The sequence below is a fragment of the Arvicola amphibius genome, chromosome 8 (genome assembly GCF_903992535.2).
Source record: "Arvicola amphibius chromosome 8, mArvAmp1.2, whole genome shotgun sequence".
Taxonomy (NCBI): Eukaryota; Metazoa; Chordata; class Mammalia; order Rodentia; family Cricetidae; genus Arvicola; species Arvicola amphibius.
In genome coordinates this window covers 73,078,161-73,101,926 of record NC_052054.1, presented here as the reverse complement: position 1 = coordinate 73,101,926, position 23,766 = coordinate 73,078,161, and the positions used below count along the sequence as shown (strand labels likewise).

The 23,766-nt window shown below is 54.0% G+C and overlaps 2 protein-coding genes across 5 annotated transcripts; one reads left to right on the top strand and one right to left on the bottom strand.

Annotated features, from left to right (window-relative positions):
• The first annotated feature begins 1,990 nt into the window (after nt 1–1,990).
• Klc3 (kinesin light chain 3) lies at nt 1,991–6,684 on the top strand. 2 transcript variants are annotated; one of them, XM_038339417.1, is made up of 12 exons: nt 1,991–2,248; nt 3,050–3,280; nt 3,774–3,843; nt 4,172–4,391; nt 4,679–4,766; nt 4,847–4,948; nt 5,256–5,429; nt 5,742–5,832; nt 5,912–5,952; nt 6,036–6,142; nt 6,267–6,330; nt 6,497–6,684. In XM_038339417.1, exons 1-12 carry the CDS (start codon nt 1,991–1,993, stop codon nt 6,566–6,568), a joined length of 1,518 nt encoding a protein of 505 aa, XP_038195345.1. In that variant the 3' UTR covers nt 6,569–6,684. The 2 variants fall into 2 exon arrangements, with proteins under 2 accessions (XP_038195345.1, XP_038195344.1); XM_038339416.1 differs by having other exon boundaries at nt 6,267–6,335; nt 6,493–6,684.
• On the bottom strand, nt 5,524–20,115 carry Ercc2 (ERCC excision repair 2, TFIIH core complex helicase subunit). 3 transcript variants are annotated; one of them, XM_038339413.1, is made up of 24 exons: nt 20,090–20,115; nt 19,767–19,866; nt 15,979–16,056; nt 15,840–15,902; nt 15,605–15,718; nt 14,516–14,632; nt 14,312–14,428; nt 13,851–13,974; nt 13,661–13,757; nt 13,436–13,569; nt 13,196–13,364; nt 12,595–12,713; nt 10,916–10,985; nt 10,773–10,842; nt 10,590–10,691; nt 9,482–9,545; nt 8,982–9,103; nt 7,952–8,044; nt 7,796–7,868; nt 7,577–7,647; nt 7,341–7,484; nt 7,080–7,223; nt 6,720–6,849; nt 5,524–6,397 (listed from the first exon to the last, which is right to left on the bottom strand). In XM_038339413.1, exons 1-23 carry the CDS (start codon nt 20,092–20,094, stop codon nt 6,757–6,759), a joined length of 2,283 nt encoding a protein of 760 aa, XP_038195341.1. In that variant the 5' UTR covers nt 20,095–20,115; the 3' UTR covers nt 5,524–6,397; nt 6,720–6,756. The 3 variants fall into 3 exon arrangements, with proteins under 3 accessions (XP_038195341.1, XP_038195342.1, XP_038195340.1); XM_038339414.1 differs by having other exon boundaries at nt 5,524–6,260; XM_038339412.1 differs by having other exon boundaries at nt 5,524–6,849.
• Nucleotides 20,116–23,766: the final 3,651 nt, after the last annotated feature.

Below are 23,766 nucleotides of genomic sequence, written 5' to 3'. Positions count from 1 at the left end.
CTCTGGAGAGCCCAGATCTCAGGTCTGTAACACATGCCCGTCCGTCAACTTTTTTTTCCCTTTTGGAACAAGGGATGGAAGCCAGGGCCTTGGCTATGCTTGGCTAGCATCCACCTTTTCTTTTAAGACTTATTTTTATTTTATGTACATGAGTATTTTTCTGCATGCATGCATGTGTACCATATGTCCAAATGTATGCAGTGCCCATGGAGGCGAGAAGAGGGTGAGATCCGCTGTACAGGTTGGGAGCCACTGTATGCCTTATGGGTGCAGGACCTCTGCAAGAGCAACAAGGGCTCATAACCACTGAGCCATCTCTCTAGTTTTTCTTTCTTTTCTTAAGATTTTATTTATTTCATGTATATAAATGTTCTGGCTGCATGTTTGCATTTATGACAGAAGCAGGCATCAGAGCCCACTAGAGATGGTTGTGAGCCACCATGTGGGTGATAGGAATTGAACTCAGGACGTCTGGAAGAGTAGCCAGTGATCTTAACCAATGAGCCACGTCTCCAATTCCTAGTTTTTACTTTTTAACCGAGTTCATGAGTTCTCAGCCTACGATCCCTCAGCCTCTAGTGCCAGACTTACATGTGTATGCTGCCATGCCTGACTCTGAGCTATGTTCCGAAAAGGAGAAAGTGTGGTGTGTTTTCTGAGAGGGGAATGTATATTGTGCTGTATTTCTGTCCCGTTGTTTCTTTTCTTATGTTGTCTTTCTAATGAGGTAATACATGGTGGCGTGTTTGTTTAGAGAGGGCGTGGGGGCGTGCGAACAGGGAGCATGCATTGAGCTGTGTCTGAGATGGGAGTCTGTCTGCCATTGTGTCTTTAAGAAGGACCTGGGATGGGACTCAGTTGATTAGAATGCTTGCCTAGCTTGCCCTCCCTGGGTGTGCATAGAATCCCCAGGACCCCATACGTGGAGTGTGATGGTTCATGTTGTTTAAGGTCGTCTTCAATTATATAGCAAGGTCAAGACCAGTCTGGGCACATAAGACCCAACCTTAAAAAATTAAAAAAAAAAAAAAAGGCAAGGTGTGGTGGCATATCCCTCTAATCCTGGCCTCTGGAGACAAGGAAGGGTGGGTTTCTGTGAGTTCTAGCCTAGTCTGGGGTACATAGTGAGACTGGGTCTAAAAAATGATAATTAAATAAATATGGATAAGAAAGAGTTTTGTGTTTGCTGAGGTGTGTTTGAGTAGTGTGTGTCTGTGAGATTCACTGTCTCTGCCACTGACTCGGTTTCCGGCATATAAACACACAAAATGCCACTTGGCGGACCCTCACTCCTTAACCAGCCGAGGTGTCACATGGCCACTGCCATCAGTGAGGCATGGCATAGGTGTGTCTCATCCACCCCTGGGCTGTGGAGCTTGGCAGCTGTGGTTGGGACCCTGGTCCTGGTCCCTCAAGGTCTTGCCAAGCTCAGGAGCCAACTTTCAGGTCCCTCTTAGACACCCCACCCCATCCTACCTCCAGGCTTCTCTGCTTTCAGGGCTCCATCCTTCATCCCTCCCCTCTACCCCCCCCTCAGTGGCCTGACTGGTTCCTGACAAAAACACCCTAAGAATGAGCTCACCAGGAGCCTGCCGCCTCCACATGCCCCGCCTTCCAGCCTGGCAGAGGTGGCGCCTCCGGTCCCAGGGTGCTTAGCAGGCTGGGAGCTCTGAGCTAGGGTGTCTGGGGACCTGGGTGGGGGGCCGGGCCAGGTGAGCGGAGTGAGGCGGGGTGGAGGGGGCACTGGGAACCAGCTGTTAGTATTCTCAGCTAATTAGGCACAGTTTACAGTTGTCCTCAGGGTAGAGCCCTGGGTTTGCAAAGGTAGAGGAGAATGTTCCCCGACGAAGACTGCCTGGGATGGAGAGGGCTCAGGGGCAGGGAGCTAGCCAGGATGGCTGGGCAGGGGGATGGCTGGAACGAAGAGAAGCTGTGAGTCTGTGTGGCTCAGACCGTGACTCCCTCAACCTCACCGCCCCCAGGAGCAGCCATGTCTGTGCAGGTGACAGCCCCCGGAAGCACAGGGCTGGGCCCAGAGCGCCTGAACCCCGAGGAACTGGTGCGGCAGACGAGACAGGTAGTACAGGGGCTGGAGGCCCTGCGGGCCGAGCACTACAGTCTAGCTGGGCACTTGGCGGAGGCTCTGGCTGGACCGGGCCCTGTGGCTGGAGGAGAACTGCTGGAGGAGAAGCAACAGGTCGTGAACCACTCGCTGGAGGCCATTGAGCTGGGGCTGGGCGAGGCCCAGGTATGTGGGACCACGAGAGGGAGGACCAGGGATGAGGGGGGTGTGGGTGTGTGTGTGTGTCATGGTGGGGAGGCTCAGGAGGTCCAGGGATGAGAAGTGTCTGTCTGTCTGTCTGTCTCTCTGTCTCTGTCTCTGTCTCTCTCTCTCTCTCTCTCTCTCTCTCTCTCTCTCTCTCTCTCTCTCTCTCTCTCTCTCTCTCTCTCTCTCTCTCTCTATGTGTATATAGGGTCAGACCTGGTTGGGGAGGCCCAGGGATGAGGGATCATAATGCAGGGGAGTAAGTATAGGTAGTAGAGGTCTGGAGGAGCCAGGCCTGGAAGGCCCTCCTCTGCAGGTCAGATTGCTTCCCTGACAAGCATTAGGAATGAGATTTTAGTGTGTGCCATATGTGGTTCTCCTGGAGAACTTGGTCCTGGAGGGAGTTTGGGGTTTCCATTATGAATGGAACCCTGAGTTTCACTCATGGTAGGCAGGGGCTCTACCACTGAGCCAGGCCCCAGCCCCTCACTGGGAGATTCTAGGCAGGGGCTCTACCACTGAACTATACCCTGTTATTTACAGATGACTTTTAGGCAGGCGCTAGGTTAAATAGATGAAACAGGAATTAACCCTATGCATAATTTGATTGAAATCAGGGGGTGCTGGAAAACTCCTATTATCAGAGCCACACTGGACTGTCTTCAGAATCTGGGGGACCTGTGTAGAATGAGTGTGTCTGGCCTGATGTAGAGCCGGGCCTGGGGCTGGGGCTGTACAGGGATGCACCTGGCACCCTCTCCTCATGGACCCAATGCTTCGCAGGTGCTGCTGGCCCTGTCCGCACATGTGGGTGTGCTAGAGGCTGAGAAGCAGAGGCTGCGGGCGCAGGCGCGGAGGCTAGCCCAGGAGAACACCTGGCTTCGAGAGGAGCTGGAGGAGACACAGAGACGACTGCGGGCCAGTGAGGAGGCTGTAGCGCAGCTGGAGGAGGAGAAGAGCCACCTCCAGTTCCTGGGCCAGCTGCGGCAGTATGACCCACCCGAGGAGAGCCAGGTACCAGGGGTGGGTGAGGAGGGGTACACAGCCCTTCCCAGAACCCCTGGAGACCCTCAGGCCTTTCTTAGTACCCCATAACCCTTCACGTACATGTGGGATCCCCAAATCCACACACCCTTTTGAACTTCCAAAGTCCCCTCAATGCTTCCATAAGATCCTGTGTCTTCCCCAGCTCAACTGTAATCTCTAAGACTCCTGGCCCACACCTGTCAAACTCAGAGCTAGTGTGGCTGAGGCTGGAGGGAGGAGGTTATGAGTTTGAGGTCAGCCTGGGCTACATAGTGAGACTCTTATAAAGCCTGGCATGGTGGCACACCTTTAATCCAAGCACTCTGGAGGCAGAGGCAGGTGCGTCGCTTTGAGTTCAAGGTCAGCCTGGTCTACAGTGAGCCCCTGTCCTAGACAACAGAGCTACACAGGCAGGCCTGAAGTAGCTTCAGGGCACTGACACTTGCTGTTCTGGGAACTAACTCTTTCCTCTTCCCCACAGAGGCCCGAGTCCCCCCCTCGCAGAGACAGCCTGGCTTCTCTGTTCCCCAGTGAAGAGGAGGAAAGGAAAGGTGGGTGTGTGGGAGCCCTGGGCACAATATCAGAGGGTAGTCACCCAGGACTACAGGCTAAACCTGGGGCGGGAGCCTTGACCTAAGGGATGCCAAGGCCTCTGAGCAGGGCATGGGGAGAGGAGGGCAGGGAAGATGAAGCAGATGGCTCTGGTTAGCAGGAAGGTTGGAAGCTGGGAAGTTAGGCAGGTTCAGTTCTGGCACCTAACATCCCACCAGCCGGTTAGATTCCTGTAATCCCCACATCTTGCACAAGGCCCTAGTGCAAGAGGTGGCTGTGGGGTGCAGGCTGAGGCTGCTGTGGGGGATTCCACACCACCTCCCCCAGGTCCCGAAGCAGCTGGAGCTGCAGCCGCGCAACAGGGCGGTTATGAGATCCCAGCTCGCCTGCGGACCCTGCACAACCTGGTGATCCAGTATGCTGGCCAGGGCCGCTACGAGGTGGCAGTACCACTATGTCGTCAGGCCTTGGAGGACCTGGAGCGGAGCTCGGGCCACTGCCACCCTGACGTGGCCACCATGCTTAACATCCTGGCACTGGTATACAGGTGAAGGTTGTGTGGTTGGAGGGGCCCCATCTGCGGTGGTGGGGTACACTGACGATCCTCTGACAAGGCATCTGGGTGGGAACAGAAAGGGGAAGGGAACAGAGATCCGGACAGGTGGCGAGTCTGGGACGTGAGACCGATGCGTGGCAGAAGTGGCAGTGTGGGAACCCGTGCTCAAGGCCTGGGACATGTGGGAAGATGAGGAGTCCCTGAAAGATGCCAGGCAGTCCTGGCTCAGTCCAGCTGGTGACCCCAACTTAACCCAGCCTTCAATTCCTGTTCTGCAGGGACCAGAACAAGTACAAGGAGGCCACGGACCTTCTTCATGACGCCCTACAAATCCGGGAGCAGACACTAGGGCCTGAACACCCTGCGGTGAGCAGCAATTCAGGGAGGGAAGGCTGGGGGGGGCGGGCTGCATGGGCCCTCTGCCTTGGCTAACTCTCCCCCTGCAGGTGGCCGCCACCCTCAACAACCTGGCTGTCCTCTATGGGAAACGCGGACGTTACCGGGAGGCAGAGCCCCTGTGCCAGCGTGCCCTGGAGATCCGTGAGAAGGTGCTGCACCCAGCCCTTTGCCCTGTCACTGGTTCCACAAGCCATAACCCTTGGTGCACCATGCATTTGGTAGCAATTTCTCCCATTTGAGCCCAGAGTACCCAATCTGTCACCCTGATGAGTTTAAGTGCCATCCTGACTTTGACCTCCTGACCCACCGCATACTCTAGGCTGATTTGTTACACTCAGCACCCCATGATCTCTGACATGGCTAATTCCCACCTGCCATGTTAACCTGTGGCCCTGGTGTGACTGTGGCATCTCATGGGCCACCCTATTTGACGGATAAGGTTTGTGTGCATCCCAGGTCCTCGGTGCCGACCACCCTGATGTGGCCAAGCAGCTCAACAACCTGGCCTTGCTCTGCCAGAACCAGGGCAAGTTCCAGGATGTGGAGCGGCACTACGCGCGGGCCCTGAGCATCTACGAGGCCCTGGGGGGGCCGCATGACCCCAACGTGGCCAAGACCAAGAACAACCTGGTGAGGCATCAGTGGGCCCTGTCCAGGGGCACTGTGGGTGGGGGACCTCATACTGCTGCAGATCCTCAGTACAGAAAAACAGGAGAAACCCAGCTCACAGGAGCCCGTGTCAGGCTTTATTGTCATAGCAGATGCCCCTAACACTTCACGCACTGAGGTAGGAGGACCAAGGCACAGGGTGGAGCAGGGAGGGTTCTGGTATGGTGTCTGCTCTCTAGTCAGCTGAGGCAGGATGCTGGGGAAGGCGGGCAGGTCTGAGAAGTTCCCAGGCCTAAGCAAGATGCCCACGCCCTGCCCCTGCCCTCCCCGCAGGCCTCAGCCTACCTGAAACAGAACAAGTACCAGCAGGCAGAGGAGCTGTACAAGGAGATCCTCAGCCAGGAGGCCCTGCCTGCCCCACTTGGTGAGCCCACCCCACTGCTCCTGCCTACCCTCCTGCGTGGCGCTTGTTACCCCACGAACCATGTCCCTCTGTTCCACAGGTGCCCCCCATGCAGGCACAGCAGGTGAAGCACAGCAGCAGGTATGCAGGCTCCACCCTGGGTCCTTGTGGGCCTGGTCTGGGTGGGCCCACCATGTCCCCACACGTCACTGTGTCCTCCCCAGGTCCTGCGCAGAAGCAGCTCCTTCTCCAAGTTCCGAGAGTCCATCCGGCGGGGTAGTGAGAAGCTGGTTTCCCGACTCCGAGGGGAGGGCTTGGCAGGGGCTGCAGGGTGAGTGCTGGGTGAGGTCAGCAGCCTGTCAACCTTCCGTGGTGCCTGTCTGTGACTCTGTGACTCTGTCAGCCAAGGCCCTGCAGTCCTTCCTGACTCGCTCCTGTCTTCTCGTCCTCTGAAGGATGAAGAGAGCCATGTCACTCAACATGCTGAACGTGGATGGTCCCAGGGCTGCCAGGACACAGGTGAGGGCCAGTGATGGAGTAGGGTGCCGCGGCAGGCTCAACCAAACAGGAAAGGTGGGGCTCCCTCCTGGAGACTCAAGATAGGGGGGAGTGAGTGGGTAGGGGTATGACATGGCCCCAGTGTCAACTGGAAAGGAACTCTGACCACTCCTGTGCCTGCCTCCAGCTCTCAACCCGGCACTTGAGTGAGGCCTCTCGGACCCTCAGCGCCAGCACCCAGGACTTGAGCCCGCGCTAAGTGGACTGGCTGCAGTGGCCACAGCTGCTCAGGAATCAGGGAAGGGCAGGCCGGTGGTTATCTGGTGCCCTGCCTTGGTGGCACCTGTGGATCGGGACCCTGCTATCCTCCCGTAATTAAAGGCTGTACACTGGTCTGGTCCTTCCAGCACCTCCTGCGGAGCCACGGCGTCACCCACAGTCCTGTGCTCAGAGCTGCTGCGCGATCTGTTCGATCCGCTGCAGCGTCTCCTCTGACTGCAGCTGCTCCAGACTCAGCAGTGACAGGCCCAGCTGATCTTCCTGGAGGGATGGGGTAAAGGACAGGCGTCAAACCGCACTTATCAACATGACCCTGGTGCCCGGTGACTGGAGTGAGTGCATGGCCACACTGGAAGAGGCACTAGGGCTCTCTCATCAGTGTCCCCAGGCTGTCCACTCCCTTTCTTCCTGGCTATGGGGACGCTGAGGTGACTAGGAAAAACACGTGCACCTGGGAGGGAGGGAGAAGAGGCACGGGGCCAAGGGCTCACCCTGTGGAAGGGCTGTGCCATCTGCCGCAGGAAGTACTTGGCGACCTGCACACCCTCGTCCACCGTCAGGTTGAGGTTGGAGTCAGTCAGGTGCTCCTGGATCCATCGAGGCAGCTTCCCACGCTTGTCGGCCCGAGCAAACCGCTGTGAGGAGGGAGGGGACAGCAAACCCAGGTTGGAATCCAGGCTGCCCACCACCCTTTCCCTGTGATGAAGTGGGACTGGGTAGGCTGGGGTGCTCAGAAGTGCCCTGAGCTCCACCTTGTCAGCAAAGACCATGAGACCGTAGTCTGTCTTGCCCCTGATGGCACGACCCACACACTGGGCTGCATGGCGCATGGCATCAAAGGTGAGAAAGTCATTCTCACGGATCTGGAACTGGTCCCGCAGGTACTCTAGTCGGGCCTGGGGGATGAGGGAGTAAGTAGTCTAAGATAGGGAGCTAGCCTTTCCCATGTACGATGCCCCCCTCCTGACTCCACTGCTCCCCAACTCACCTTGAGAATTCGGCTCTGGGTGTAGACATAGGGGACTCCAAACATGATGACAGCCCGCCCATAGTGATGCACTAGGGGCAGGACAGCAGGGTTACAGTGCATCCTGGGCTGGTGCTTAGGGTTGCCCCCGCGGTGTGGAAAGGGGACAGGACAGGAACCTCTGCATGCTCGGTGTTCCCCCAAGGGAGCAGCCATGGTAGGGTGGGCAGGACCACTCACCAAAGTCGATCCCTTCTGACACTTTGCCCCGAGCCACTGAGAGCAGAATGGCCCCACGGCCATTTTCACATGCCTAGGGAAGTGGAGGCAGGCACCTCAGCCCCTTCCCATTCACCTGCTGGCAGCTGGCATGCCCTGCCTGTCCCAGGCACCCACCTCCTGGTACTTCTCCAGGGCCACACTGGTCTCCGCCCCATCCTGGGTCTCAATGAAGAGCAGCTTGTTTCTCTGGATGTTCTCAAGGATGCCCTGGGGTGACAGGGAGGTCAGGCCACAGGGTCAAGCATCCTGTTTCAGCCCACTGCTGTGGCTTCCCATGGAGATCCCTCTCTGGGGCCCCAGCTGTCCAACGTCTTTGGCAGCCTGAAGTGGGGAGCTGATCACCAACCAAGAAGGTGGACACAGGGTCCAGAGCGGCCAGTGGAGGTAGAAGGCCTGCCCGTGATCCAGGCAGGACCAACCAAGGTTTTCCTGAAAGTTCAGATCCGTCACTGCAATGCTAAAGGACTGAGGCAAAAGTCAGGCTGCCCAGGACAGGACACAGGGTCCAGAGCACCAGTCAAGTTACCCGTGCATCTCAGTGAGAGAGCTCTTTATGAAAAATACACCTCCACCCTACCTCACTGAGTTCAGAAGATGAGTCTAAGGTGCCTCTGAGTACAGTTAAGAACCTGCAGCCTCAAGATCCCGGGCCATTAAATCTCTGTTTTCTGCAGTATTAGGGATCGACTGCACCAGCGGCCCACACACTTGCTTTCCCGCTGAGCTAAACGCAAGCCACACCCACAGTCTACAGTGCCTGTTCAAACCTAGGCCTGAGAGCGGGGCTCAATGCAGTCACAAGACAGAAGGCCAACAGGCCCTGTACCCCTGGGGGACCAGAACTCCCACGGCCTCATCCACACACTTAGGAGAGCTCCTGGATAGGAGTTCTGCTCCAGCCTAAGTTCCCAGAGACCCTGCCCCTCACCCACGGGCACCAGGCCTACTTAGTCTGCAGCATATGTGCCCCAGAGGTGGGGTGGGTGGCCCCTCTGGTGGAGGGAAGCACTGAAGACCCTGTAGGCTTCTGGTGGAAATGGGTGGGGTGCTGGTAGCACAACTGTCCTGTCCTGTGCCACGTGTCACCTGCCCCACAGCAAGAGCAAAGCTGAGGGTTTGGGCAGTGGTGGCGAGGCGCACCCACCTGCTCATACCAGGAGGCCACAGTGCTTTCCATGTACTGGTAGCTAGTAAAGAAGGCTACAATGCCATCGGGGACCACAGCAGACATCTCCAGCAGCAGGTTGCCATAGTTGCGGATTACAGCTAGGGAGAGGGGGATGGAGTGAATCCTCTCCAGGTGCCCACTGAGGCTACTCACCTATATCCTCAACTCCTCCTCCCAAGCCTATTAGAGGGCTGTCTGCCACCCCTGAGGTTCATCAAGGCCATATGACAAGTCACAGCACAAGAAACCTGTAGGAGTGGCTGTGTTTCTTCCAGTGCCTAATGTCCCAAGGGCCCTGTGCTGTGTTGAGGCTCAGTAATGTGCCTGGTGGTGCAGAGACCCAGGGGAAGCCCAACCCAGTGGGCCTGCTGAGGATAGGAAGAAGGTCTGTGTTAGCCACAGAGGCTGGGGTCCTGGTATGGCAGCACTCCTCGCCCACCTAAGACCTACCCCAACCAAGCCCACAGGCGACTCACCAATATCTTCCCTGGTCTCAAATTTGGAGCTGATGGCCACCTGGTCATTACCACGGCCAATGATCTGGAGAGTCAGGGTGAAGGCGATGTGACACACGCAACAGCCAAACGCCCCCTTTTTGGTGTCTCATGTAGCCCAGGCTGGCCTTTAGACTAGGAGCCTCACTGAGGCTACCCATCCTCCCAAGCCCATGAAGGCTGTGCCCCAACCTAAGTTCTGTGTAACCAAGGTGATCCTGAACTCCTGGTCCTCCTGCCCACTTCCCAAGATCACAGGCTGGCTTCACCACACCTATATGTACTGCTGGGCATGGACCCCAAGGCCTGCTGTGTGCAAGGCAAGCACTGTATGAAACAAGGCCTGGGCTCAGGAAAGGCTTATGCAGACAGTGGATTAGATGACCCTAAGCCTATGGTTGCTTCTGCCTGGCCAAATGCCTGGAGCTCAGCTACGAGTTACTGACCTACAGCCACACAGCAACAAGCCCCAGGGCTTGTTTCTAAGCAAGGCCTTAGGTAGTTCCAGAACACAGGTCACCACAGCACACACCCACTGGCAACCCTCCCCAGTCCACCATGACAATGATGGTGGCCAGAGGGAATGTTCCCAAAAGCCCACAGCTCTAAAAACAGCTGCCTAACCCTGCGCCGAGAGAGGAGGCCTGCGGACAGCCTCGTCCTCCTGGGTGGCCCTCCACACAGTTCGTACTCTGCAAGCATGCAATCAGGTCACACACACCTTGCATAAGGGTTAAAGTGCCTGATTCTGTGCCAGGCAGCACCCCAGTCACACTTGGCTGCATGTGGCGCACGTACTGTGGGGTGAACATGCCTAGCACCTTACAGGGCTCTAAACTCCAAGGCAGAGGCCAGGAGGTGAGAGGACACAGCTCTGCCCCAGGCTTCAGAGAGGCGCATTACCCAAGTCACAGCCGGATGACACATGGTCAACTCACCCTGACCAGGATGATGACCCAGCACCTGCACTGCCCAGTGTATACTTTGCGTGAGTGCCTAAGCACTACGGCCCAGGTTGCTGGGAAGGAGCCTCCCAGGCTCCACTAAGCCCCAGCTGAGCAGCTGCCCCCCACCTGTCTCACCCACTCACCATTGGGCAGAGGCAGACTCGGGCCAGCGTCATGGTGAAGGTTGCCATTGTGACAGGGTGGAAGTCCAGGATCTTGGGGTAGATGTCCAGTGGGGACAGTGTCTACAACAGACAGCAAGGGAGACCTCAGCAGGATGGGGCAGGGACCAGGACCCCCATGGAGCAACAGCACGGAGTCCTTACCCCGGAGGTGATGATGACAGATTGGAAGCGTTCAAACACAGGCTTGATGGCCAAGGAGGCGTCCATACAACTGTGGGACAACACAGCAGTCACATAGGGCAGAGGGCGGGGGCCTGTCCCATCCACACAGGGTAGCATCTCACCTGAAGTGCAGGATGGGGTTGGTGATGGTGGGGGTCCTGTCGTCAAAGGGCTCAATGATAATGGTAAAGCCTGGTAGAGAAGGAGGCTGGTAAGCCTTGCTGTGGTCACCCTGGACGCTCACCATCCAAGTGCAGAAGCAGGCACCAGAGTGCACAACAGCCGCAGCTTGCCCACTCCTCTGCATGGCCAGACCATGACTGGGCTGTGCCAATGCTCAGGTATGGAAGCAGGACGAGCCAGGGCTTCCCTGCAATTCCTGCAGGGAGGTCAGGACCACCCTTTCCCAGGTAGCTCTGCACCCCCGCCTCGCCCATCCCTGCTCCCCACAAAGCAGCCAGAAAGACACCGTGGAACCTCAAGTCCCTCCTCCCATAACCAAAATTTGCCTGTGGACTCTGCAGTGCACCCTTGCTCCCAGCTGCTATGTCAGCTCCATCCCCCAGGGCCCACTTGGTCATTTGAGTCCTTGCTCCAGAGGCCAGTGCTACTGCTCCTTCCAGCACTGCCACACTTCCTAGTATCTCCTTCTGGACCGATCTTTGCTCGTAGCCCCCAGGCTCTGTGTGTATGTGTGGTGGGGGGAGAGCGGGGGTGGATGGGAGCATGGATGGTGGAGCGGTGGCTCTGGTAGACCCTACTGTTTCCACAGGGCCGGGCCCTTTGTTAACTGAACAAATGATCACATTCACAGATTGTTTCACTTGGCAAGAAATGATCAGGTCCTGTGTCACCTTGTGCTGAGGACACAGCAGTAACCAACACAGCCTCAGTCTCACCCACAAGGGCTCCCCTTCCACTGGGGAGACAGCTAACCAGAAACTCAGCTGGGACAGAGGAAGAGGCAGGCCCAGCAAGGGGTGGGGTGGTGGTGATTTTCTGAGAGCTAAAGGACTCGGGGAGATGAGGAGGGCACAGGGAAGGAGGCTTCAAGAGAGAATGTGGAGTATCAGTAGATGGGGGCAGGGAGAACAGCGAAGGCTAAGAGAAGGGGCTCAGTGAGGGCTGAAAGCAGAAGAAAGCAGACAGCTGCCAATAGCCCTGAGGTGGTGCTGATGGCAGGGTATCCTTCCGAGGCTGGCCCAGCTGCAGGATGCCAGCTGACCTGGTTTCCTGGCTACGGTAGTAATCCCCAGGGATAAGCTTAAAAACTCTAAAGCTGGGAGCAGGGCGGCACATGGACACCCAAGCAAAAGCCTCCAGAATGTCCCCCTCTGGCTGGGAGGTGGTGACGCATGCCTTTAATCCCCCAAAACATACAAGCAAACAAAAAAACTAAAAAATAAAAGAACAGGATGCCCCCCTCTGCCTCTGTGGATGAGCTTACACCCCTTCCCTCAAGGTCTTCATGCCCAGCACCACGCTTCTACACCCTGGCCTCTTCCCACAGCTCCCCTAAGCCTCCCTTTCCTGTCCCCAGCCTCTATGGCTCCCCCTCTCTACTAGAGGAACCTTGAAAACAACCTCACCAAGTACATCCCTTGCCCAGAGCCTGCCGTGGCTCCCAGCGCCCTCATCACACACGAAGGCTCCTCACCCAGCTGAAGGGGAGCTGACCCCACAGCACCCTCTGGCCCGTGTCACACCACTGCCGACTCGCCTTCTCTACTCTGCAGTGAGGAGGAGCCTCTGGACATGTGGATCTGAACAGGGAGGGCCCAGCAGAGGCAAGGGGGCTTACCCTTGGCATAAGTGCTGACAAGAGTGGCAAAGTTAGCAAGGAGTGTGAGCGGGGAGAAGTCGGCCAGGTCAGCAATCTCCAAGGTGTGCAGCAGGGACCGCAGGCGCTCAGCACAGAACCTGAGAAGCGATGGGGTCGGAGAGGGAAATCACCTGTTTCCCTGGGCACCTGAGCATTGTTTGTGGCCAGCCTGTCCCCACACTGTGCAAGACACCCAGAGCTACCACTCCAGGATGGCACACAAAACTACCACGTGCGCAGGTTCACTGCCTGTATGCAAATTCTTGTCAAGCAAGACCCATGGCCAATAGTCACTCCGCTTCTGTCCTGCCACACTCCTCAGCCAGTATCATGGACCCCCACACTCAAAGACAAACAGCCGCACACACTTTCCCAGGCTCACAGAGACTGTTACTCCTCCACCCCCCCCCCACACACACACACAGGGATACACGGCTGCAACAGCACCAGGTAGTCCTGCAGTGTTCACTGCCAAGAATAACTGACCTTAGGGCTCCATAGACCCCCTCAACACCCAGCTCTGACCTAACCCCCTATCACCAGTGCATGGTCTGGACTTATGGTCCCACTGCAGGCCCACCTGAGGGGCTTGCGCTGGATGCACACGCGCTGGGCCAGGCCGCTCAGAAAGGCAGGTGGACTCTCCTGCACCACATGCTGCACACGTAGCCGCCACTTGACATACTCCAGCAGCCGCCGCAGGAAGCCCAGGAAGTGCTCAGCAGTGCGGATGGAGCCTGGCACCGCCTCTGCAGAGACACTGAGTCAGCTGGTACAGGAAGGGGGTATGAGGGGCGGAGGTGGGTGGGTCATGGCTCACCCTGCAGCACCTCGTCGGGCAGCACAGGGTTGGCTAGGTGGGCATCTGTCTCCCGTGCTGCACTGGCCTCCCGCAGCCCCTCCACCAGGCGCCGGTACTCGTCCCGCAGCCGCTGCTCATCTGTCTCCTTGATCCTGATGGGGACATGGACAGGAGCTGGAGTGGGGCAGGTGTCTAGGGTCACTAAGGCAGACACAGCATACAGAGCAGAAGCAGAGCGGGCACCTGAGCACGGTCTTCTGCAGGGTGTCTAAGTTGCTCTGGCAGCGGTCCAGAGTTCTGCGGGTGAGATTGACACTCATGGAATCAATGCAGACATTGTCTAGAGAGGAAAGCATAGAGAGTTGGGCTCAGCCAGGCTTGGGGGCGGGGCAGAGGGGCTGCCACTGTCTGCACACCCTGGCACTCTCCTCACCGATGTTGTGGGCTTCATCGAAGACCACAACGGCCTTGCGAGCCAGCTCTTTGGACACCAGGTCCGCAATCTTGGGGTCCAAGAGATAGTGGTAGCTGTAAACCACCACGTTGGCATGCAGGATCTGAGCACATGGAGGGAAAGGTTGCCCTGGGCCTTGCTGCTCCCACCCACCCCTCCATACCACTCCTTCCCAGATTCACAGAAGTGACCCGACACAGCAGATGGATGGACAGATAGACAGGATCACCCAGACAAGGCATAAACAGAGGAAGTAGGATGGAGACAGATGGCCCAGGACAACAGACGCAAGCAAACAGATGGGCTGACAGACAGGCAGGCACAGTGCCCATGTCTATGACCCCGACATCTGAGAACCCGAGGTAGATTATTCCAAGTTTGAGGCCAGCCTGGGCTACAAATGAGATCCTGTCTCTGAACAGAACAAAACAACTCTTCACCGAGTATCGAGCCAGGAAGTAGGGGCACCAGCCCTGCCGCTGCCCTAGGGCCTTCAGGTCATCCAGGTTGTAGATGCCTGCAGAGAGGGGCACCTGACGTCCATGGGTGTCAAATTCCTGGGGCAAGGCCAGAGGATGGCAGGGTCAGGACCAACTGCTGTTCAGCAAGTCTCTACCCTCCCTGGCCCGGGCCCTTCCCTGTACCTCATAGAAGCGGCAGTGAGGCAGGCTGGCATCCTGCTGGTATTGGGCACGCACGTACGAGGCTGTGAGGCTGTGGCACTTGCCATCCACGTCCTTCCCAAAGCGCAGTGGTGTCACCTGAGGGTTCCGGGGACAACTTACAACAGAGTCAGGAGAAAAGTCATGCCAGTTATGCCAACCTGGTCCTCCAAACTCGGACACCTGGAGTAGCATGTCAACTGGGCTTTCTGGGCAACTAGACCTGACCCACTATTAGTTAAACACACTTCCTGCAGAAATGTCAGAGTGGGACCACTGCTAAGACTCAAAACTGCCCCAGAGCTGGGCATGGCAATCCCAGTTACTAAGACAGCTGAAGCAGGAGGACTGCATACTCAGGGAGCCTGGGTACAAAACAAGGGCCGATCTCACAATAAAATGTGAAAGGTAGCTGGGAGCATAGCTCAATGGTAGGCAGCGGGCAGAGCACACACAAAGCCCTAGGGGCAATCCATAGCACCAAATAACCAGAGGGCCAGCTGGACGGCTCAGTGGGCCTGACAACCTGATTTCAATCCTGGGATCCACAGTGAAGAGAACAGATTCGCACAAGTTGTCCTCTGAGCTCCATACACATACCCCCACTTCCCAGCACGCACACACATGCACACATACACACACAATATGTATATGTGTGTGTGTGTGTGTGTGTATTAAAAAATAAAATCCTAAAAATCCTAAGTTTCTCTAGAAATCAAGCTAGACAGGGCTGGAGAGATGGCTCAGAGGTTAAGGGCACTGGATGCTCTTCCAGAGGTCTGAGTTCAATTGTCACCAACCACACAGTGGCTCACAACCATTTGTAATTAACTTATGCTTCATGTATACAAAAATCCCAATACTTCGATTAAGCTCCCAAAGACTCTGACCTGTCCCATAGGTCCAATGTGAAATTCTGGATGTGACACTCAAGCAGTTGCTGAGCTTAAACGAGCCAGGACATAACAACTGAAAGAGGTGCTCCACTGGTGGCTACCTCACACTGGCAAAGGGTTTTCTCTGGGGCTTGGACTGGGGAGCCCAGGGATGAGGGCGAGGCCCGGGTCTCACCTCGGGATGAATGCACAGGTTCTTTCTTGAGCTCAGAGCCAGTCCTAAGAACGGCAGCTTCTCCCCCTCCTGCTGCTCATAGAAACTGAGCAGCTTGCGAAGCTCTTCTATGACCTGCTTAGACGATGGGAACACTGGGTGGGGACCTCAGGACAAGCATAAGCCCCTGTCCAGCAGGCCAGTGAGGGCAGCAACTGGGAGGGGAAAGAGCATGGGGTTCGTCCACACTGCCCACCTTCTCAATCTCTGGCACAGTCCGTGAGCAGTAGATAAGTTTGGTCACCTCCAGTGGAAAAGCCTGTGGGTGACAATTGGCTCAGCCCCATGCAGCCCTTCCCCGCTCCCCAATCCGGACACTCAAAACAGTCACTTACCCTCTGGTAAGCCACTATCAGCGCCAGCAGGGATACTGTCTTCCCAGTGCCTGAAGGCATCTCCAGGACGCCATGACCCTGAAAGTTGGGCGCAAAAGAAACAAGACACAGGCTATCAGTACCCCAGGGACATAAACTGTGGGAACCTCCCTGACACACTACTACCTGGGATCACAACATACACAATGGTGGAACTGCCATCAGAGTCCCAAGAAAAGCGGGCTTTGGCTCTGCTTCTCCTTTTGCTGGAGTTTATTTTTCATTCTTAATTTTCACCCCAAGAATTGCTATGTAGCCTTGGCTAGTCTAGTACTTGCTATGCACCTCCGGCTGGTTTCAAACTCTTGGCAATCCTCCTACCTCCACTCCTGTGTAGTGGGATTAAAGGCTGAGCCCTATTTCCCTGTCCTTGCTGAGCAACAGAAGGTAAGAACCTTCACCTCTCTGGGTCACAGCACCCTTGCTTCTAAGCAGCTCCAGAGCTCTTACTTGGAGCAAGATTGTGAGGACTGCTGGGCAGGGGTGGCGCACTTCTTTATAACCCGCCACTAGGGAGACAGGGGCAGCTGCATCTCTGTGAGTTCCAGGCCAGCCTGGTTTCCAGATTAAGTTCCAGGACAGTCAGAGATGTTACACAGAGAAACTGTGTATCAAAAAAAAAAAAAAAAAAAAAAAAAAAAAAAAAAAAAAAAGAAAAAAGAAAGGGCTAATAGAATTGTGGGTCAGAAAGATGGCTTAGCAGGTAAAGGCACCTGTGGTCAAGCCTGATCCCGAGTTCAGGACCTACACGGAAGGAAAGAACCAACTGCCTCTCAGAAGTTGTCCTCTGACCTCCTCATGCATACTGTAGCATGGATACACACACTCTAAATAAATAAGTATAATTAAAAAAAAATTTAAAGAAAGTTTGTGGGGAGCTGGAGAGATGGCTCAGAAATTAAGAGCATTCCTGACCTCCTCAGTACAGGAGGTCCTGAGTTCAATTCCCAGCAACCACATGGTGGCTGACAACCATCTGTAATGAGATATGGTGCCCTCTTCTGGCCTGCAGGCATACATGGAGGCTGAACACTGTGAACATAATAAATAAATCTTTAAAAAAAAGTTTGTGGGCTGGAGAGATGGCTCAGAGGTTAAGAACACTAACTGCTCTTCAGAAGGTCCTGAGTTCAACTCCCAGCAACCACATGGTGGCTCACACCCATCTGTAATGAGATCTGGTGCCCAGGACACTATACATTTAATAAATAATAAATAAGGAAGGGAGGGAGGGAGGGAGGGAGGGAGGGAGGGAGGGAGGGAGGGAGGGAGGGAGGGAGGAAAGAAAAGAAAAGAAAAGAGAAAAGATGCTTGTGTTCAGGGTTGTGGAGATAGCTCAGTACGTAAAGGTGGTTGTCACTAAGCCAGACAGCCTGCATCTGATCCCCAGAACCGACACAAAAGTGGGAAGAAGAGACAACCGAGTCCACAAGGTTGTCCTCTGATCTCCACATACCGAGCCCCTTCCCTCCACTACCATGACTGCAAACACACCAAACAGCCTCCGTGAAAGCCTGTCACCCAAGCTACCCAGGAACCTAAGGCAGAGGGACTGCTAAGATCAGTATCAGCCAGGGCTACAGAGCTAACCTGGGCAATTTAGTGATGTCCTGTCTCATACAAAAAGGAAAGAGAGGGCTAGGATGTAGCTCGAGCTGAGGGTACTTTGCCTAGCATGTTGCTTCAATTCCCAGCAAACACACGCCAAGGAAACAAAAAGGGGCAGCAGTTAAGAGCACTGGCTGCTCTTCCAGGCAGAGCACTGTATTCACGATAAATAAATCTCTTAAAAAACAAACAAACAAACAAACAAATCACCCTGAGTTGGAAACTGCTGCCTTTCATGTGTGAATTGGCACAATCCTCACAACCTAGGAAGGCAATCACCAGCTCCATCTTAAACATGTGTGTATGTGTGTATGTGTATGCAGGCTGCCGGATCCCCTGAGGCTGAAATCACAGCTGGTTGTGTGAGTGGCGGTCACGGGCATGGGTAATGGAACTGGGTCCTCTAGAAGGGCAGCAAGTCTTCTTAAGCACTGAGCCGCCTCTCCAGTGCCTCCTCATCAGGCATGTTCTCATATACCCCAGGATGATCTCCAACACATCAGTTTTTTCTTCCTCTTCCTCAAAGCAGGGCCCTAAGGTAGGAGGGCTGCTACATTCAGTGTCAACGTGGGCTGTGGAGTAAGTCTGGGCAAGTTAGTGAGGTCCTGTCGCATAACAGAAAGGAAAGAGAGGACTCTGGTGTAGTTGGAGATGCAGGCCCAGCACGCTAGTTCAATTTTTTTCTACGGAACAGGTTCTCTCTATGTAGCCCAGGCTGTAGACACAGGGCTCCTACTGTCTCTGCTCTGGAGTGCTATAATTAAAGGCAAGCCCCACCATGCCTGGTCCCCAACACACCATTGTACCAGAGAATAAGTTTTGATCCCCTTGCCTCCATGTTCTGAGTGCTAGGATTACAGGCTTAGTTTTACACTGTGCTGGAAATGAAACCAGGGCCTGTGTGCATGGACCAACCAAACTGCATCTCTAGTGCCCCTCCCTAGAGAAGCACAGCCATCATTGACAGGGGTCGAAACTGTAGCAAGAGCTTAAATGATGTGACCAAGAATGCACAGCTAGAAGACCATGGATCCTGGTTTCCAAACCAAGCTGACAAAAAAAGAAGTCCCTGTATCCACAAGACCGGGACTACTCAGCCTTGATTCTACTATCAGATCTGTTATTACAATAATTAGCTGTGTGTGTACATGATGTATGTTTGTGGGTAACTAGGTCAAGGTCATAGGACAACTAACTTTGTGGAGATGGTTTTCTCCCTCCACTTTTTCCTGGTCCCTGGGATCACCTCCTAAGTCATCACACGGGTCCCTACTATTTATATTTTTAAAGGTCTTATTAAAGCCAGGCGGTGGTGGTGCATGCCTTTAATCCCAACACTCGGGAGGCAGAGGCAGGTAGATCTTTGTGAGTTCGAGGCCAACCTGGTCTACAAGAGCTAGTTCCAGGATAGGCTCCAAAGCTACAGAAGCCCTGTCTCTAAAAACCATAAAACCATAGATAGATAGATAGATAGATAGATAGATTGATTGATAAATAAGTCTTATTATATAGCCCTGGCTAGCCTGGAACTCACCCAGACAGACTGCAAATTCCCACTGAGTCTCCTGCCTCAGCTTCCTCTGGGCTAGGGTTACAGGCATGTATCATCTCATGCCGAGTTAACTCAGTGTTGAGATTCGAGTATGCTAGGAGGCAAACATTCTACCAACTGAGCTACAACCCTCCCTCCCCAAATTACCTAGCTATTTTTGGAAGCAGAGTCTCTCTATACGTAGCCCTGGCTAGTTTGGAACTCACTATGAAAGCCAGGCTGGCCTTCAAACTCGGGTTAGTTCTGATTTCTCAGCCTCCCCGCTGCTGGGATCACAAACATACGCCGCCACATTCCGTTTATGTGGTGCCGGGATAAAATCCTGAGCTTTATCTGTGATGCTACTAGACAGGCAAGAGCCCTACCAGCTGAGCTACAGTCCCAGCCCTATTATTTATTTTTGTTCTTGACACAGGGTCTCACTATGCAGCCCAGGCTGACCTCATTCATAACTCGCAGCGATGCTCCAGCCTGGGCTTCACAGCGTGCTGGGACTGCAGGTCTGGGCCAACATGCCCGGCCCCCGACCAGGACGTTAGCTAGAGAGCCGCGGGCGTGCAAAGGAGAGCACCGGGGCTCCGCCACCCACCTTGGCGTCCAGAGTGCGCTTCAGCTCCAGCATGTAGGAGAACTGCTCCGGGTAGATGTAGTCGTACGGGAAGTAGACCAGCAGCCCGTCCACGTTGAGCCTGGCGGCGGCGAAGCGTCGGTGCCCGGTGTTCTCGGGCCGCCCCGGCCTCCGTGCCGCCCGCCCGCCCCCGCGGCGTCTCCCCGCCACGGACCCCGAAGCCACCCGGGCCGGTCTCCGCAGCCTCTCCGTGCCGCGCCCCGGCCCCGGCCCCGGCGACGCCCACCGGCCGCCCCATCGCCCACCGCAGCGAGGACCGCTATCCCCGAACCCCCGCTCCTCACTTCATGGCGACTTGCCCCGGCGTCCACTCGCCCGCCTCATGAATATTCAACGAGGGGGCGTGAGCTTAGAGCGCCACCTTTCTCGCGATGCTATTGGCTGAGCCTGCCGTCACTCCGCCAATCGGAAGATTGACGCCTGCGCATGGAGGCGAAAGGGCGGGCCCCGGGGAGAGGCGGTGCCCGAGGCATCGCCGAGGATCGCCGACGACTGGGAACAGAACGTGGAAGAGAGCCGAGAGAATCGATCCAGCTCCTTGACGTTAGCTCTTCCAGATTCTGTCCTGGTTGTCAAAGTAGTGAACAGAGTTTAGGGGAGAATAACAGAGAAACAGGAGGCTTTTCGGATTCTTCAGTTACAGTGGTTTAGTTGTACCAGACAAGCACGGATTTATAAAATCCGTGTCCAGACTTAACGCAAGAAATCTAAAAACAGCCTCTCCCATGTGTTTGAGCCTCTACTCTAGCCAGACTCTATTATGTGTTTTTTAAAAGTTCATTAAGGGGCGCGGGGAGGGGGAATCACTCAGCGGTTAAGATCACTTTCTGATCTCGAGAGGACTCCCAAGATCCGTTAGGTCCCCAGCACCCTCATCAGGCAGTTTACAATCCCCTGTCAACGTTTACAATCCCCTGTCAACGCTGGCTCCAGGGTAATACCTCTGGCTCCTGAGCATACACCTGCATTTAGGCGCAAATACGCTCTCTAGAGGCAGAGACAGAAAAATCATCCTTGGCTACTTAGTTCAAGGCTAGCCTAAACTGTATGAGAATACATGTTTCAAAAAGAAAAATCCAAAAACCAACCAACCACCAACAATAAATACTTACATAACAAGAAAGCACTTTAGCAACTGAGCTGTCTCCCTCAGTGCCTCCTTTTAATCACGGTTTGTTATTTATTTATTTTGGTTTTTCAAGACAGGGTTTCTCTGTAGCCCTGGCAGTCCTGATACCTGGCTGACCTCGAACTCAGAGATCCATTAGCTTCTGCCTCCTGAGTCTGGGATTAAAGGTGTGCGCCACCACCACCCGGCACTTTTTAGATCTTTATTGTGTGGGTATGTGTGTGAGGGAGAGCATGTGAAGGTGCACGTGTGGAGGGGAGAGGAAGTCTGCAGAAGTTAGTTCAGTACTTTCCTTCTCCCATGTGAGGGACTTAAACTCAGGTCAAAAGGCAAGAGCCATCTCCCAAGCCCCCACCTCCACCCCGTCCCACGTCCCACCCTCTTTTGAGACAGTCTCAGTATGTAGCCAAGGCTGGCCTGGAGCTCACTGTGTAGCCAAGGCTAGTAGTCTCTGTCTTGTGACTCGCCAACATTAGATTCCTAAGGACTGGAAGGACAGGTGGACAACGCTGTCTGTTATTTCTCCACCCTGGAGAGCTGGTTCACTTGATCTCCACACCAAGTCGCTCAGACCCCTTGCTCAAATGTCACCTCATTTTGTTCTTTTTTTTTTTTGACACTGGGACTCTACTTAGTTCTGACTGTCCTGGAACTCACTCTGTAGATTAGACTGGGCTTGAACTCAAGAGATCCATTTGCCCTGCCTCCCTAGTGCTGAGATTTATGTGTGTGCTATAATGCCTAGCTATTTTTCTTTCTAAGAATTTTATTTTATGTGTATGAGTGTTTTGCCTGCATGCGTATCAAATGAATACCTGGTGTCCTCAGAGGGCAGAAGAAGGAATCAGATCCCCTGGTATTGGAGCAATGGATGGTTATGAGCCACTATGTGGGTGCTGGAAACCAAACCCAGGTCCTCTGCAAGAGCAACAGTGTTCTCAACCACTGAGCCATCCCTCCAGCTACTTTCTTTCCTTTTAAATTACATTCTATTTCTTTATGAGCTACATGGGCATGTGCTGTGGCTGTCAGAGAACAACTTACAGGAACAACTTACAGGAAGCTTCTTTTCTTCTACCATGAAGATCCTGGGACGTGAACTCAGAGTTTTATTTTTTATTTTTATTATTTTTTAATTTATTTATTATGCATACAATATTCTGTCTGTGTGTATGTCTGCAGGCCAGGAGAGGGCAGCAGACCTCATTTACAGATGGTTGTGAGCCACCATCTGGTTGTCGGAAATTGAACTCAGGACCTTTGGAAGAGCAGGCAATGCTCTTAACCACTGAGCCATGTCTCCAGCCCTGAACTCAGAGTTTTAGAAGTGGTAAATGCATTGACCCGCTGAGTCATCTCGTCAGATTGCAGTTGTCTTTTTTGTTTGTTTGTTTGTTTGTTTTAGAGACAGGGTTTCTCCCTGAAGCTTTGGAGCCTGTCCTGGAACTTGCCCTGTAGACCAGGCTGGCTTCAAACTCACAGAGATCTGCCTGCCTCTGCCTCCCAAGTGCTGGAATTAAAGATGTACGCCACCACCGTCCAAGTCCCCAAATGAAACACATCCTTTGCACACACACTGGCGGCAGTCAGTGAAGAAACTTGTCTCTTGATTTGAGATTTCACAGTTCTTGATCATGGATGAAACCACTTGTGGGACAGTCGAGCCCAGGCAAACTCTAACGGGTCAGCGATGGGCAGCCGCTTAGTTACACATACTTCTGGCCCTCTCAACTCAAACCTCTCATTAGGATCCTGAAGATGACGCCGGGCAGCGGTGGCGCACGCCTTTAATCCCAGCACTCGGGAGGCAGAGGCAGGCGGATCTCTGTGAGTTCGAGACCAGCCTGGTCTACAAGAGCTAGTTCCAGGACAGGCTCCAAAGCTACAGAGAAACCCTGTCTCGAAAAACCAAAAAAAAAAAAAAAAAAAAAAAAGAAAGAAAAAAAAAAGGATCCTGAAGATGGACTTGGAGGAAAGTGCACCAGACCTTTTCATTTTTCTTTATTTCCCTTCTGAACATCTTGACTCATTGGGCCCTTCTCATTTGTTCTACTTCCTAGTGTGTTCAGAAGATTAAAATGCTTTTCTTTGCTAAGAAATTAACGAACTTGGGCTGGAGAGATGGCTCAGAGGTTAAGAGAGAGCACTGACTGCTGTTCCACAGGTCCTGAGTTCAATTCCCAGCACCCACATGGTGGCTCACAGCCATCTGTAATGAGATCTGGTGCCCTCTTCTGGCATGCAAGCATACATGGAAGGGATGTTGTATACATAATAAATAAATAAATCTAAAAAAAAAAAAGAAATTAATGAACTCAATAGAAGTTGGTCATGGTGGGGCAGGTATGTCACCCTCAGCTCCTCCGGAGTCTGAGGCATGGGGATTACAGGTTTAAAGGTTGCCTAGATTGCACAATAGATAAAATCCTGTCTCAAAGTCTTTAAAAAACTGGGCATGAGCAGGGAGGCGGTCCACACCTTTAACCCCAGCGCTCAGGAGGCAGAGGCAGGCGGATCTCTGTGAGTTTGCAGACAGCCTGGTCTACAGAGTGAGTTCCATGACAGCTAGAGCTACAAAGAGAAACCCTGTCTCAAAAAACTTTAAAAAATAAAATAAAATAACCTGAGTGTGGTTGCATACATCTTTAGTTCAGGTAGAGTTATACAGTTAGTTTTGTCTCAAAAAATTAACAATAAAATAAAAATGTTAGACTTCCATGTGACACTCTGTGAGAAGTATCTTGTTGAGGTTTGTGACAAGTTAACAAAAGCTAAACAGTCCCTCCGGAGCACAGACAGCATTCTTGGAGTCTGAACATAATCAAAATGAAG